At 41.8% G+C, this 14,138-nt stretch overlaps 5 protein-coding genes and 1 long non-coding RNA gene across 7 annotated transcripts; 3 read left to right on the forward strand and 3 right to left on the reverse strand.

Annotated features, from left to right (window-relative positions):
* Window positions 1-1,979: 1,979 nt before the first annotated feature.
* Window positions 1,980-2,701, reverse strand: LOC117890228 (dynein light chain roadblock-type 1). The gene is made up of 2 exons (XM_034794966.1): window positions 2,589-2,701; window positions 1,980-2,477 (listed from the first exon to the last, which is right to left on the reverse strand). The coding sequence occupies exons 1-2, from the start codon at window positions 2,607-2,609 to the stop codon at window positions 2,139-2,141; spliced, it is 360 nt and encodes a 119-aa protein (XP_034650857.1). The 5' UTR covers window positions 2,610-2,701; the 3' UTR covers window positions 1,980-2,138.
* A 2,140-nt stretch (window positions 2,702-4,841) lies between these two features.
* LOC117889891 (U4/U6.U5 small nuclear ribonucleoprotein 27 kDa protein) lies at window positions 4,842-8,421 on the forward strand. The gene is made up of 3 exons (XM_034794402.1): window positions 4,842-4,962; window positions 5,037-5,304; window positions 6,833-8,421. The coding sequence occupies exons 2-3, from the start codon at window positions 5,099-5,101 to the stop codon at window positions 7,176-7,178; spliced, it is 552 nt and encodes a 183-aa protein (XP_034650293.1). The 5' UTR covers window positions 4,842-4,962; window positions 5,037-5,098; the 3' UTR covers window positions 7,179-8,421.
* Window positions 5,477-6,563, forward strand: LOC117889890 (eukaryotic translation initiation factor 6). Its single transcript, XM_034794401.1, has one exon. The coding sequence runs from the start codon at window positions 5,709-5,711 to the stop codon at window positions 6,444-6,446; it is 738 nt and encodes a 245-aa protein (XP_034650292.1). The 5' UTR covers window positions 5,477-5,708; the 3' UTR covers window positions 6,447-6,563.
* A 205-nt stretch (window positions 8,422-8,626) lies between the features above and the next one.
* LOC117889892 lies at window positions 8,627-9,075 on the reverse strand. The gene is made up of 2 exons (XR_004648548.1): window positions 8,856-9,075; window positions 8,627-8,683 (listed from the first exon to the last, which is right to left on the reverse strand). It is a non-coding gene; the product is annotated as an uncharacterized LOC117889892 (long non-coding RNA).
* Window positions 9,076-10,091: 1,016 nt separating this feature from the next.
* LOC117889888 (thioredoxin-related transmembrane protein 1) lies at window positions 10,092-12,061 on the reverse strand. 2 transcript variants are annotated; one of them, XM_034794397.1, is made up of 4 exons: window positions 11,731-12,061; window positions 11,276-11,437; window positions 11,031-11,205; window positions 10,092-10,842 (listed from the first exon to the last, which is right to left on the reverse strand). In XM_034794397.1, exons 1-4 carry the CDS (start codon window positions 11,907-11,909, stop codon window positions 10,339-10,341), a joined length of 1,020 nt encoding a protein of 339 aa, XP_034650288.1. In that variant the 5' UTR covers window positions 11,910-12,061; the 3' UTR covers window positions 10,092-10,338. The 2 variants fall into 2 exon arrangements, with proteins under 2 accessions (XP_034650288.1, XP_034650289.1); XM_034794398.1 differs by having other exon boundaries at window positions 10,092-10,821; window positions 11,731-12,057.
* A 98-nt stretch (window positions 12,062-12,159) lies between these two features.
* LOC117889889 (synaptosomal-associated protein 29) lies at window positions 12,160-13,216 on the forward strand. Its single transcript, XM_034794400.1, has 2 exons — window positions 12,160-12,527; window positions 12,607-13,216. Exons 1-2 carry the CDS (start codon window positions 12,266-12,268, stop codon window positions 13,182-13,184), a joined length of 840 nt encoding a protein of 279 aa, XP_034650291.1. The 5' UTR covers window positions 12,160-12,265; the 3' UTR covers window positions 13,185-13,216.
* The last annotated feature ends 922 nt before the right edge of the window (window positions 13,217-14,138 follow it).

Raw genomic sequence — 14,138 nt, forward strand, 5'->3', positions numbered from 1 at the left:
AATATGCCGTGAATCTTATATTATTTTCCTCGATTTTTTTTTTATTTAATATTACTAGCTCATTCTATTTCTAGTGTTCGTTCAAAATTTTTTTAGTAACATTTGTACCTGGTCAATGCGGACTCATCTTCTGCGACCAACCAATTTCGCTGTATCGATTAAATTAAAAAATAATAATAATAATATTACTAGCTAGTTAGGAGTTTCACGCTAAAACTATATTTTTATCCGATTTATCAATTAATTATCCACAAGAGGGGCTTGTTTTCACGACTTCCGTTTCTTGGAATGTTTACAAATTAACTTTAAAGCACAGTACCACTAACCAAATAGTATACTATATACATATATATACTATACTATAGTTATACTATTTGGTTAGTGACAGTACTTAGACAAGCAAAAGCTAAAGGACGAGTGGTGATGTAGATGACATATGCAGACAAAATGAGAAATGTAAATTTCGAAAAAACCACTAACGTACCCAAAAGTTGTGACGCGTAAGAAGCGTCTACCAAATTCTCTTTTTAAGGCGGATATCCAGCACCGCGGAAAAAAAATTCCTGCCAAACTTCATATAAAAAAAACAACAAGAAATTTTTCGTTTGACTTTTCGTTTGTTGAGTATCTAGAAACGTTAATGAAATCCACAGATTCTTATCGATAGGAAGTGCGTGTGTGGACTGAGAGGGCAGCTGGTACACAGACCCGAAATATATGGTTGACAATTATTCCGGGGGCTAACAGTGAAAAATGGAAGAAACAACTATGAGCAAAATCGTAAACGAGTCTCAAAACAGATCGTCGGAGTCTAAATAACACTTCTCCCATGACTTTTTTAAAAATTAAATAAATTAATTTACTGAAATAAATAAAAACGAGGAGGGACGTGTGAGACGCGGTAGGACGAGGTGGGCGTAGCCACTTATAGCCATTCTGGCTATAATAATGATCTAATCTGATCCCAATTCGGTGATCTGATAGATAACGGTCCTTCCCTACGGAATGGAATTTTCGTATCTTCAAAATTGTGAATACCGCAGATTTTTCGCGATTTACGGGTCCGGAAGGGGGAGGGGCTCATTTTTTAAATACACTTGTAACAGTGTGAGCATACAGAAGTCTGGATGCAAAATTTGGTGGCTCTAGCTTTTATAGTCTCTGAGATCCAGGCGCTCAACAAGACGGACAGACGGACGGACAAACAGACATGGCTATATCGACTCGGCTATTGATGCTGATCAAGAATATATTTACGTTGTGGGGTCGGAAACGTTTCCTTCTCTGCGTTATATGTACATCCACTTTGTGCACAAATACAATATATCCTATTTACTCTTCGAGTACCGGGTATAAAAATACAAAGAGGAAACTCAAGACATTTGGCATTTGGGCTCGAGCATTGTCAGCTCAGAAGTATAAACATGTGAAGAAAGGAACCAAATGTAATCCCAGTCTTGAAAAACTTTTGATGGAGTTTGGTAATTCGGAAAAGACGTCGGTGGGACTTTTGCGGGGTGTTTATATGAACTCCGACTTCGAAACGTTTTCCAAAATGGCCGAGGAGCACAAAATAAACTATCAGTGTCCCCCATTGACGAGAATGTCTTGACTTTGTCCTAGCTGAATCTAAACTGATGAGTTTCTCATTGAAGATTAATGAAGGCAGGCGAAAGCTGTCCACTCTACTTTATATTTTCCAAAGAAGTCAAGCGATTTTGTCATTAGTTAGGAGAACTTAACCGTTAGAATAGGAAAACTGAAACTTATAAATACGAGTACGCGAATATATTATATTTCTGTAGGACAGCACATGTAATCTGTTTTAGAATGAATTTACAGAATATGCTGGCTATCTAAATAAACAGAAAATGGAATTTCCAGTCATATCATATCGTGGGCAACGTACCTTCGTAGAGGCTAATGTTAAGCTCACCATTTGCACTAGGACAAAGAAGCTTGAACATGGTTAGATGATCTTCGAGCGCTGGTTGCCAGCCTATGCTCTATCCAGAACTTTATTTGACAGAAATTTGTATTCAGTTAGTTAAATAAAGGAGCAGTTTTATGTGTGTTTGGGCTCTGTGTAATGTGACAAAATGCTTAAGTGTAACAAATAAAGTAAATTTTTAAATAGTTCAGGAATTGCCTTTTAAATCCTGAACTTTAAGGTGTGTATCTTTTGGATTTTGCACTACCAAAACGGTTATCTTGCCATCAGGTGTTAGTAGGACCTCGTGTAGTCTGGTACGAACACGTAACACGGTCAGGAGCTGCGGTGGCTCCATTTTCGATAGAAATGCCTGACACTTTTCCCGCAAGTTCTCATAGAGACAGGCATGTTGGAGTGCGTCTTGGCGTTCCATTGAAGTTTTAATCGGCACACCCGAACGATTCATGATTAATATATCTTCGACTCCTGGCTTTTCTTCCAAAAGGCGGTAGACCTCATCAGTATAACTCTTGGTTCGCTTGGGCTGTGGAATTGGCGATTAGTTGAATAAGAATTTTTGAGGTCTACATTTTGAAAATATGTATGATGTATGATGTACATACATACATACATACATATGTGCATGTGTGTTTACCTCAGTTTGGGCTGCCTGCATTGTAATGTAGTGTATCTCAGAGCTACACGCGTTGAGATCAGCTGGCAGCACAAATATAATTAAAATACTTTCTGATATAAATAAACGCTAAGCTTGCTGCTTCAATAATAACTCTTTATTGGTGAAATGACAAATTTAGAAAAGTGACTAGGCACAGACCCCATCCACTGCAACGGTGTACACCATTTGTAGTCAGCCAATCGTTTGCCAGTTACTTTCATCATAAATACCAGAAGCATTATCGAAATTGTAAAAATTTTAAGTCGTATCTTAGCTGCGATCTTTAGTTCCCAACATTTTCGTAAGGAGCCTCTTTTATATTCATGGCTGTACGCCATGCAGTACTCAGATCGACAAAAAAAACAGGCCGAAATAATCTAGAAAGTCAGACAATAGTATTTTGTGGTATTGATAGTATTTGTGTAGGTTTAATAGTTTTTGTGTGGTATTCGTTGGTATGTTGCTAGCAGCTCGACAAATATAGATTTGTTTCATATTCCGAGAGGGTGCCTAGCAAACAGAGATTTAGTCTCAATCAAATGGAGGCAACAATGCCGCTGAAGTTGAAAGATAACGAGAAGGGACGTGTGAGACGCTTCTTACGCGTCACAACTTTTATACCCGGCACTCAGTACTACATCTGCACCTTATCGGTTATTTGTCAAATTATACATTTTCTCTTCATCTGTCATCTACATCAAAAACACTACTCACGCCAACACGCTCCTTTAGCTTCAGGGCAGAGACTCGGCAGAGACGCGACAGAAGCAGAGACGTGTCAGAGGCAGAGGCCACAACATGCGCGAAGCAGAGTGTGAATGAGAGAATGTGAAAAAAACAAATATAAGCTGCGGGACGGCGTGGGTTTAGCCACGGCTAATTTGCCACTGCAAATTATTTTCTTCATTGTGGTCATTTTAGTTTTCTTTTATCTTCAAAATTGTAGGATTGGGAGGTTTTCGCCCTTTTGCGGGGGCGGGGCTAATTTTTGAAATACACTGGTTACAGTGTGAGCATACAGCAGTCTGGAGCCAAAATTTGCTGGCTCTAGCTCTTATAGTCTCTGAGAACTAGCCGACAAACAAGACGGACGGACGGACGGACGGACAGACAAACATGGCTCAATCGACTCGGCTATTGATGCTGGTCAAGAATATATATACTTTATGGAGTCGGAAACGTTTCCTTCTGTGCGTTACATACATTCACTTTGTGCACAAATACAATATACCCTATTTACTCTTCGAGTACCGGAAATAAAAAACCACCGTGCTTATAAACGAGCTTAAGGCCATCAATCGGCAAAGAAAGGAAACAATTATTATAGAATTATTATAGATTATATTGAATTTATTTGCATTTTTAATTTGTTTAACTTATTTTAACGCCAGTATCGTCATCTTTCCAAGACACAGACCCGGCTGGGCTGTTAACAAAATTTGTAAAGTTGTTTTCCTTTTGGGACCAAGTACTGCTCCACAGGGTCGTGCCAAGGGGCGATGGCGACAATCTGGGCTCGAAACTATCCAATGTTGAATAGAAAGGGTGCTTGGAGGTGCCGTTTTACAACTTTGCAACGGGCGCAAATATTCCTAGGCACGGCCTTGCTGCTCCACCAATCAAAGAAGTCTGCAGATGTTATTCCCAGCCATGAAAATTCACTGTCATGTTTTCAAACTGCGGAATATGCAAAGGGTATTGTTAGATGGGTTTCCATACATATACACATATTTATATGATTTATAATGCTCGCATGTATAGACAAACGACCGTCCTGGTTTCTTTCTTGCAGATATGGGTTTAATCAAAGCTGTCGGCGGTTATTTCGTTGATTGTCCTCCTCCTCCTCCGCTAACGCAAGAGCCGCCAATCCCACTAAAATCCATCTTCTGCATGGATCCATTTTGCATTAATTGTTTTATTAACCTTTTATTCAATATTCACACTTTTTCAAAAAGGTAAACGAAGCCAAACGGCTTCATGAGAAGTGTAACCGTGCGGAAAGCGGTTTTCATCTTTGGTCACACTCTGCCGCTAGAATAATATATTGCACTGTTCGCTAGCAAACGTGTTTTTCGTTCTGAGTACTAGGCTTTATGTTAAAAATCTATGCAAGCTGTCAAGTAATATCAAATAGAACATCAAAATCGAGAAACATGATTTTAGATTACGGTATATTTTTGGTATATTTAAAAAAAAGAAGGTATATTTTTAAGGGTTGCGCGGTATGTTTCCTTCGACAATTCCGCGGTCACACTGGTTGTTCTGTTTTTACGTTTTAGTTTTAAGTTTAGCGCGTTTTTTGCCGATGCCGGTGTCGCCCAAATAATGCTAGACACAGCGTAAAGCAACGGTGAGGCCTTTTTTTTTTGGCATTTACCTCACTCTGGACAGGAGCAGCTAGTTATTCGTGTGAATTATATTTAGGCACCCACAACTTTAAAGGGAAGAAACCCCAAACACGTCACAAGCAGAGAAAGTGTGGAAAAATGGGTCGAAGTCGCAGTCCCGCCTCTCCAGCCCACAGAAGACGTGAGAAAGAGCGTACAGAGCGAAAAAAGAGAAGAGAACGCCGCTCCAGAGAAAGAGAGGCGATTGGCAGCAGCAGTAGCGGTCGCCGTGACCGCGATCGTGAACGCGAGAGGAGTCGCAGCCGTGACAGGGATCGTGCGCGCGGAGGAGGACGGCGTTCTAGGTGAATAACAGAGTGTAGTGTACCAAAAACCGATAAGTATAAAAAGTAATATCCACCAACATTATTTCCCCATGCACATAACACATATTTTGGAATGGGAGGGGGGGTGTGGGGGAGCATATGCTAAGGAGAAAAAACACTTGCAAAATATCGATAGGGCATTCAATGGTTTTTCCTCGATAGAGCTATCGAGCAGGTCATCGGTTCAATTGCAACTCTATCTGTCGGCGCCCTTAGAAATTACCACGTGAAGTGAAATTTAACCGAATTTCATCACAAAGTCGAACACATTCATTGAAAGTATAAAACATAAACAGATACTCGGTCGATTTTGGCTTAGTCAAGCCGCATACTCACCACTTAGCAAACACAGGAAAAACCGAATTTAATTGACAAGCAGAAAAATGGCTCTTCGCGTGCAATTCGAGAACAACGACGACATCGGCGTCTTCACCAAGCTCACAAATACATATTGTCTGGTCGCCATTGGCGGCTCCGAGACCTTCTACAGTGCTTTCGAGGCCGAATTGGCCGAGACCATACCTGTGGTGCATGCGAACGTGGGAGGCTGTCGCATTATCGGGCGCCTTACTGTCGGCAACCGCAACGGGCTGCTGGTGCCGAATTCAACCACAGACGAGGAGCTGCAGCACCTGCGCAATAGTCTCCCAGACGCCGTAAAGATCCAACGGGTGGAGGAGCGATTGTCAGCCCTGGGCAACGTGGTGGCCTGCAACGATTATGTTGCCCTTGTTCATCCCGATTTGGATAAGGAGACTGAGGAGATTATCGGTGACGTCCTCAACGTGGAGGTCTTCCGCCAGACAATTGCCGACAACACCTTAGTCGGCTCCTACACAGTGCTGAGCAACCAGGGAGGCATGGTGCATCCCAAGACGAGCATAGAGGATCAGGACGAATTGTCCTCTCTTCTGCAGGTCCCCCTCGTAGCCGGTACGGTGAATCGAGGTAGCGAGGTCCTCGCAGCCGGCATGGTGGTCAACGATTGGCTCTCTTTTGTGGGAATGAACACAACAGCCACAGAGATTTCGGTGATTGAGAGCGTCTTCAAGCTAAATCAGGCACAGCCGGCGGCGGTAACGACTAAATTACGAGCGGCCCTAATTGAGGATATGTCCTAGGCGGGCATCCCGTCCTATTCACGCCCTTATATATTTACTTGGTCTAAGCGATGTCTTTGTTATCTTCTATACAATGTCATTTAAAAGCGCAATGCGAAATACAAACAAAAAAACCAACACGAAGCACATTGAATAAGTTTAGGCAACATGTTTTTTAAACCACCCTACTGATAGACATAAGATTCCATACTACACTTTAATGAAGTGCCCCGACAGGTTTTTGTTCTCCTGGGTATCATGTTTCCTTTCCTTTCCAATTGATGACCGATGCAATGCGATTCCAGGTTGCCCCACTTAATTGTCAAGCTTTTCTCGACTCAAATGCAATCATCTTCCACTTCAGACCGATTCTGTCACTCACCAGAGCTGAAATTCCCATTTCGCAGATCACGTTCGAGAGGCGGCGGCGGTGCAGCTGGCGGTGGCAACAGCAGCAGCAACAACAGCAGCTCGGGACCATCGACGTCCAGGCGAACCACACGGAACAAAGCAGCGGCCGCTGCTGCGGCAGCTGTTGATCGTCCCCAGATCAATGATGCCGATCTGGAGGGTAAATCGCCGGAAGAAGTTGAGATGCTCAAGACAATGGGTTTCTGCACGTTCGACACCACCAAGAACAAGAAGGTCGAGGGAAATGATGTCGGTGAAGTGCATGTAATCCTTAAGCGCAAGTATCGCCAGTATATGAATCGCAAGGGTGGCTTCAACAGGCCGCTCGATTTCGTGGCCTAGCAGCCGGAGGAGTCTTTTTTCGCTCCTTCGCTGCCCTGGCGGCCACTACCAACCAAACTAGTTTGCTACGATTTTTTACTTGTCCTCGTTATACGCCTGCCTTACTTCCATTTGGGGCCGAGCGGCGACGGACAAAACCTGCAATTTTATGCAATAGACCGGTTTACAAAATTCCCAAATTTTCATCCCAAACAAAATTTCCTATCAATCAACCAAACTACCCATCAACATCCCCAGCAACAGCACCACACACACTCATACCTCAGATAGTTATTTAGTAGTATAAGCCAAAAGTGCGCCTTTGTTATAAAGTTACCACCACGTTAATTTTACAACAAATATCTGAAGTTGAAAGCTAAGCCCCACAAAAACCTCAGAACATAATGCAAAATGTACGATGCTCGATAATTGGGGAGTCCGCTTTCAGTTGCATTTAAGGCGCACGACTAAGATTGCTTTTTAAATATTTCAAAGTAATTAACAATTGTTCTTGTTGACGACATTACATCATTTTGAACGGAATACGAATTAACTGAAGGCCAGCCTGCGCCTAAAATTCACAACAGCAAAATTTCCAAACCACGCACAGACAATTACTTAAAGTATTTGAAAACACACACCCGAAACAAACCACATACCCAATCAGATCCCAGTTTCTCCAGATCCTGATCACAAAACTATCCCACAAACAACTCCTCCATACGCTGCAATAGTACAACTTTTACAACCAAACAAATATATATCAAATATATATTTTATATATATGAAATTAATATACACACACACCACAAGTACCTTATCCTAACGATCCCTCAGATAAACCGAACAATAGCCATAGCAATTTGTTGAAAGAAACGTTTTTTGTTATCAATCAAAATGTTGTAATTAAACCAGTTAATTCCGATTAAAATCACAAGTGCCAACGCAGATCAGGCAGATCAAAGCATAAGATGAATCGCCTTTTATAAAGACATACAATTTGTATGCCATTTTTTACTCTTTTATATAACTATTATATACGCATATGTATTTGTATGACTCAGCAAACCAACTATTATAAGCAATAGTGACAGTTTTACCTTGCTTTTGGCAAACATTATTCATTGGAAATTGAAAAACATTTGGCGCACACACTCGCACTTCTCTATACATTATTTGCCCTTAACTATATCGAAATTGCAGGGATTATTTCTTATTTTATATTCTCCTACAATAAACTGAAAGAAAATGTAAAAAAATAAAATCGAAAAATTTGTCTTATTCAAGTATTTCTATATTCTTTAAACTTTTAGGTTTAAACGCAATATTTATACACAACACAAATAATTAACTCTAGCTTAGTAGGGGGAGTTCCATGGAAGAAAGCTATTTAAAACCAAAAGGCAGCACAGGGTTATATGCACTCTTAAAGCCTTGAAGGTTAACAGATGGGATAGGAAACAGATCAAAACTTGGACTTCGTTTATTGAATCTCACAAAATTGCTAACAATCGAACTCTAAAATACTAAAATCATTCTAATTCTAGTGTTCGTTCGGCAAACAACTCTTTTTTGAGTTCAAAATTTTCAGTAACTTTTTATAATATTCAACACAAAACTGAAGTACCTGGTCAATGCGGACTCATCTCTGCGACCAACTAATTTCGCTGTAGCGATTAAATATAAAAAAAAAAAAACAAATACTAATATTATTTAGAGATATACATATGTACGTTCGTATGCCTATACATATGTACGTTTACCACATACACACAGTTCTGTCTTACAGATTAAGACATACCATCAGTTATGATACTTGCATAGATGGATTAAAAGTTACATTTGGGGTTTACGGTTCGTGTTTAAATTTATTATACCCGGTACTCGAAGAGTAAATAGTGTATATTGTATTTGTGCAGAAAGTGAATGTATGTAACGCACAGAAGGAAACGTCTCCGACCTTATAAAGTATATATATTCTTGATCAGCATCAATAGCCGAGTCGATTGAGCCATGTCTGTCTGTCCGTCCGTCCGTCTTATTGAGCGCCTGGATCTCAGAGACTATAAGAGCTAGAGCACTAAGCAAACAACACATAGAGACTGCAAATCAAGTAAATCAGTTGTTTGCTTAGTGGCTAGAGCCACCAAATTTTGCATCCATACTTCTGTATGCTCACACTGTTACAAGTGTATTCCGCCCCCGCAAAAGGCGAAAACCGCCCGAATCTACAATTTTGAAGATAAAAGAAAACTAAAAACGCCATTCCGTAGGGAATGACCATATCTACCAGATCACCAAATTGGGATTTGAGCAATATTATAGCCACAATGAAGAAATTAATTTGCAGTGGCCAAACCCACCCTGTCCCGCAGCTTATATTTGTTTTTGCACATTCTCTCATTCACACTCTGCTTCGCGCAGTGTGTGGCGTCTGCCCCTGCCGTTCCTCGGTCTCTGCCTCAGCCGTGGCTAAACCCACGCCGTACCGCAGTTTATATTTGTTTTTTTTTTCACATTTTCTCATTCGCAGTCTGCTTTTGTTGTGTGCGGCCACTGCCTCTGCCGCGAGTCTGCAGTGTGTGGGTCTAGGGAAGGGGGGCGAGCTAACGGAGCGTGTTGGCGTGAGAAGTGCTGTAGATGTAGATGGCAGATGAAGAAAAAAAATTAATTTGACAAATAACCGCTAAGGTACAGATGTAGTACTGAGTGCTGGGTATAAAAGTTGTGACGCGTAAGAAGCGTCTCACGCGTCCCATCTCGTTTTTTAATACATTTTAATACATCATTTTTGAAATTTGATTCAAATTCAAATACATAACGAAATGCTTAATCAGAGAAATTATTGGTACATTATCGTGAGTGAAAGAAATTATGAACAATGAAAAGGAAAGTGTACGACTAAGGTTTAAGTTAGTTATTGTTACGTTTCGTTTGCACCCCATATTTAGGAAATACATATTAAGGGTCCATCCCTCGTGTAAACTTTGTATGCTTTTGGTGTTGGTATTAAGTGTAGAAAAAAATATTTTTTTATGTGCGCAGAGCCGAGGACCTGACTTGCTTACAGTTTATATGAATATGTAAAAACAATTTGCTTTGTAAAATGCTAAATTTTTCTTGATTCTGTTTCTGTTTGTTAGTCTTTTGTTGCTGGTCCAATTACTGAAATGGACTGGATCTAATCCGCCTTGCGAGGTTTGCGCTTGCGCACTTGGTCTGTTTTTTCGAGTTTTTCTAGACCGGCATCTCCTGATTGCTTCGCTACTTCTTTTTCGATCTTTTCCAACTCATCGACAACTTTGTGGGCCTCTTTCTGGAAAACTGGAACATCGTTAGAGTCCTTCGTGCTACTCTTGTCTTCATCGTCCTCCTCCTCTTCTTCTTCCTCGACGCTATCTTCCGGTTGCTCCTCATCATCGTCGGCAGCCTCGCCATCATCTTCGATTTCCTCGGTGGCCAGGTCTTCAACGCCCTCAGCTAGATTGTCCTGAGACTCTGAGAAGCTCCGCCGCTGAGATTTTTTGGGTGGATACACAAAGTCCACAAGGCATACAAGAAGCAGTCCCAGCGCGGCGCCAACGAAGATGGTGGCGATTGCGAACAGAGCATAGGAGCCCCATGTGGGCAGTCCGTATTCCTCTTGTAAGCGCCCGTTAAAATCCTTAAAGAATTTTTGCGTGTGCTATTAGTACATGAACAACAAACACGGAGCAATGCAGAATGCAAAGACCAGAATTATGAGTCAAGTAGCAAAGGGAACGGAACGTAATCGGCTCTCAACACCAGGGGTCAGTTGGCACTGATAAGCTTCCGCATCCCGCATGCAATGAACTGGTGTGTCAGCGCAGACATAAATACAGGTGAACGTACCTTTAGGGTGTGCGACAGCTTGAAGAAATAGGATAGCACGGACATATGGATAGTGTCGGGCTTCTTCCAGGCGGACAGCGGCTCAATGCTCTGCCACTGCTGTTTCTTCAAAAAGTGTAGCAGAGCGTCCCCGTCGCGGGCTCCACGATACTGACGAAATTCGCCATCTTTGACGCTGGAAAGTAGCAAAGTAGGTCTTAGTTTTTGGTGGGTTAGTCTTATAACTACAAATTTTAACGGCTCACTGATAGATGGTGGGCAAGGCGGTGACAAAGAAACGGCCACTGAGGGATGGCGATGTAGTCACATCGATTTTGGCGACCTCCACCTTGACATCCTTCGCAACGCGTGCGAACCGTTCCCAAGTTGGTGCCAGGTTCTTGCATGCCGGGCACCATGGAGCAAAGCTGAAAATACACATTAAAACAGCTGCCGATGAGTAAGACGTAGTGGGAAAGAAGGGAGGAACGGGGTCAAGAACGGGACTGCGTAATCAACATGAGTCTGCACTGCTTATCGCAAGAAGCACAGAACGATATGCAGCATTGCATTCCACAAAACCAGCTTGCCCGGCGTATTTTTTGTTGCAAGCTTCTTGCCGCATGAGGCACACCCCACACCGGGCTGCGACTGCGTTATGTCAGGCAGGGAGGGGATGTAATGATGCATTAGGAGAAGGGAGTCACTTTGTCCAACTAACAATTCAATCATCCATTCGCCTTTCAGCATCAAGTGCCAATTATCCTCGTCCAATTCGATTAGCTTGCCACCTGGCTGCAGTCCTGCCTGAGACGTAGCCGCATGTGTCGACTGCGCGGTCACTAACATCAATACCGCTATGACACATGACGCGGCCACAAGCTGCGAATTACACTGCATTTGTTTCTTTCTCTTTTGCTTGTTCTACGAGTCACTCCCACAATATGTCGCAATTGACGCAATAGAACTGGCTACTTTAATTTCCAAATTATACTATTTATGTTGCGTTTATAATCAAAATTCAAACAAAAGTAAAAAACTTCGACGCCGACTGCGAAAATTGTCGACCGATAATAGCATCAATCGATAGTAGTTGGTGTAACAATAGAACCAAACGATTTACGTATATTGCGACACTGCTGAACCGATAAATACAAAAAACAAAGAAAAAGACTACAATCATAATATTGAAAACCAAAATTATTTGCTCTCTTGCTCGACTAGACTAGCTCGTCTCGTGTGGTCCTGCCCACAATATGGCTAATAATTATCTGCAGCCTGTGCACAATTACTTCGATGACGTGGACCGCTTCGAGGATATCGATGATGATTTGTTTCTGAAGAACAAGCGAACAAGTGCTAGCAGCCACAAACCACTGCAGCGCAGCACCAACCCGTTCGAAATTGACGATGACGAGGACTCGACAGCCTCTTCAATCTCAGCTCAGAGGCAGGCGTACGCAGAGAAGAGACGAGCAATCGAGCAACGTACTCTGGACTCGACGGAAAAAAGCCTGGGTAAAAATATAGGCGAAAGGCTGAATTATGAAATAATGGGCGTTACTAATTGATATTACGCACACGAAAACTCTAACAGGTCTGCTCTACGAAACCGAAGAGGTTGGGAAGGCCACGGCCATAGAACTGGCTAAGCAAAGGGAGCAATTGGAGAAGACCTCTCATCAATTGGATGAAATCAACTCTACCTTACGCTTTAGCCAGCGTCATCTAAATGGTCTGAAGAGTGTATTCGGAGGACTAAAGAACTATTTGTCCGGCAACCGGGATCAGCCATCCTCGGCCACGGCCTCGCCCACGGCCAGTCAATCCTCGCAGGAAGCCAACAATATTAACGCTGGAGCCTTCGGAGGATCCTCTGCCCCCCTTTCGCCCGCTGAGCACTATGATAACCATCCAGTAAGTCGAATCCGCGGGGAATCCAACAGTAAATATCAGCCGCCAACTCAGGCTGGTAACCCCTTTCAAGCCCATCTGGACTCAAATCTGGAAGATATGTGTGACAATTTATCCCGCTTGAAGTTCTTGGCCACCGACTTGGGCACTGAGATTGAATCGCAAAATGAGCTACTGGATAACATGAACTATAAAATCGAGGATGTCGACCTGAAGATGACTAGGCAGAACAAGGATATGAATAAATTGCTAAAAAAATAGCTTGCTTTAGAGAGGTCATAAATCAAAGCATCCCTATTGTTTGCTTTCTTATATTTATAACATAGTCATGGCATATCGCATACTGGATGCGCTGAAGGCCGTTCCATTGCAATTGCATTCCTCTTTTTAGTTTTCAGCTTTTTTTTGTTGCACAAACCAAAAGGAAAATATTCGCGTTCATAGAATAAAAACTTCATAAAAAAATCTGTTATGTTATTGCGCGCTGGTGCCAAGCATCGTTTAAAAGTGTATTTATATAAACCAGATCACTAATTAAACAGTATATAGATGTGCCAGTTCATACAAACAAATCGTCACCGCGGGCAGAGCGAACTGAGGTCCCATAATCTCAGCCAACATGTTCGACGCGGTACCAAAATGGTTTCCTGCATGTTCGACTTATGGCGTAGAGCGAACAGCAACGTAGCTGGGTGAACATACATACATATGTTTCGACCGAATCAGGGATGTTCCCATGCAGCTTTCCGCAATGGAGTACTCAGATCAGCGGAAAATATGCCAGAAAACCAGCCTATTAAATACTAAAATTCCGAAGTTAAAACCCAGTACTCAGATGAAAAAAAATAATTTTCTTGCGACAGAAAGTGCCATATAAAGTGCCCAGTATAACCAAAGGCGCAAAGTGCATGCTCTCTGGGTACACTGTTTTGTGTTTGCTTACAAAATAATATCCAATAAAAATTTAAATTTTGGATGAAAGCAGAAAGCAGCTCGAAGAGTAAATAGGTTATATTGTATTTGTTTTTTATATGGAGCCTGGAACACATCTATGCATGGAGAAAGCACCGCATTGTGGGATAAGTCGGTTCCGGCGGGACAGAAATGCAAAGAACAAGTGTTTTTTATCTCTTTATAAATTAATAAAATGAGTACCGAGTATAAGATTAATAAACTATAATATCCATATAAACATATAATATATAATATTTTTCG

The sequence above is a fragment of the Drosophila subobscura genome, chromosome E, assembly GCF_008121235.1.
Source record: "Drosophila subobscura isolate 14011-0131.10 chromosome E, UCBerk_Dsub_1.0, whole genome shotgun sequence".
In the NCBI taxonomy this organism is placed as follows: Eukaryota; Metazoa; Arthropoda; class Insecta; order Diptera; family Drosophilidae; genus Drosophila; species Drosophila subobscura.

What these genes read in the sequence shown, in the direction of transcription:
- LOC117889888 (XM_034794397.1), bottom strand. Translation starts at nt 11,909, where the DNA reads ATGCAGTGTAATTCGCAGCTTGTGGCCGCGTCATGTGTCATAGCGGTA. An exon ending in GGCGAATGGATGATTGAATT is followed by an intron (nt 11,438 to 11,730) that starts GTTAGTTGGACA and finishes GTGTATTTTCAG; the next exon opens with CTTTGCTCCATGGTGCCCGG. An exon ending in AGCTGTCGCACACCCTAAAG is followed by an intron (nt 10,843 to 11,030) that starts GTACGTTCACCT and finishes ATGTACTAATAG; the next exon opens with CACACGCAAAAATTCTTTAA.
- LOC117889889 (XM_034794400.1), top strand. Translation starts at nt 12,266, where the DNA reads ATGGCTAATAATTATCTGCAGCCTGTGCACAATTACTTCGATGACGTG. An exon ending in CTCGACGGAAAAAAGCCTGG is followed by an intron (nt 12,528 to 12,606) that starts GTAAAAATATAG and finishes AAACTCTAACAG; the next exon opens with GTCTGCTCTACGAAACCGAA.
- LOC117890228 (XM_034794966.1), bottom strand. Translation starts at nt 2,609, where the DNA reads ATGCAGGCAGCCCAAACTGAG. An exon ending in TGCAGGCAGCCCAAACTGAG is followed by an intron (nt 2,478 to 2,588) that starts GTAAACACACAT and finishes CCAATTCCACAG; the next exon opens with CCCAAGCGAACCAAGAGTTA.
- LOC117889891 (XM_034794402.1), top strand. Translation starts at nt 5,099, where the DNA reads ATGGGTCGAAGTCGCAGTCCCGCCTCTCCAGCCCACAGAAGACGTGAG. An exon ending in GGAGGAGGACGGCGTTCTAG is followed by an intron (nt 5,305 to 6,832) that starts GTGAATAACAGA and finishes CCCATTTCGCAG; the next exon opens with ATCACGTTCGAGAGGCGGCG.
- LOC117889890 (XM_034794401.1), top strand. Translation starts at nt 5,709, where the DNA reads ATGGCTCTTCGCGTGCAATTCGAGAACAACGACGACATCGGCGTCTTC.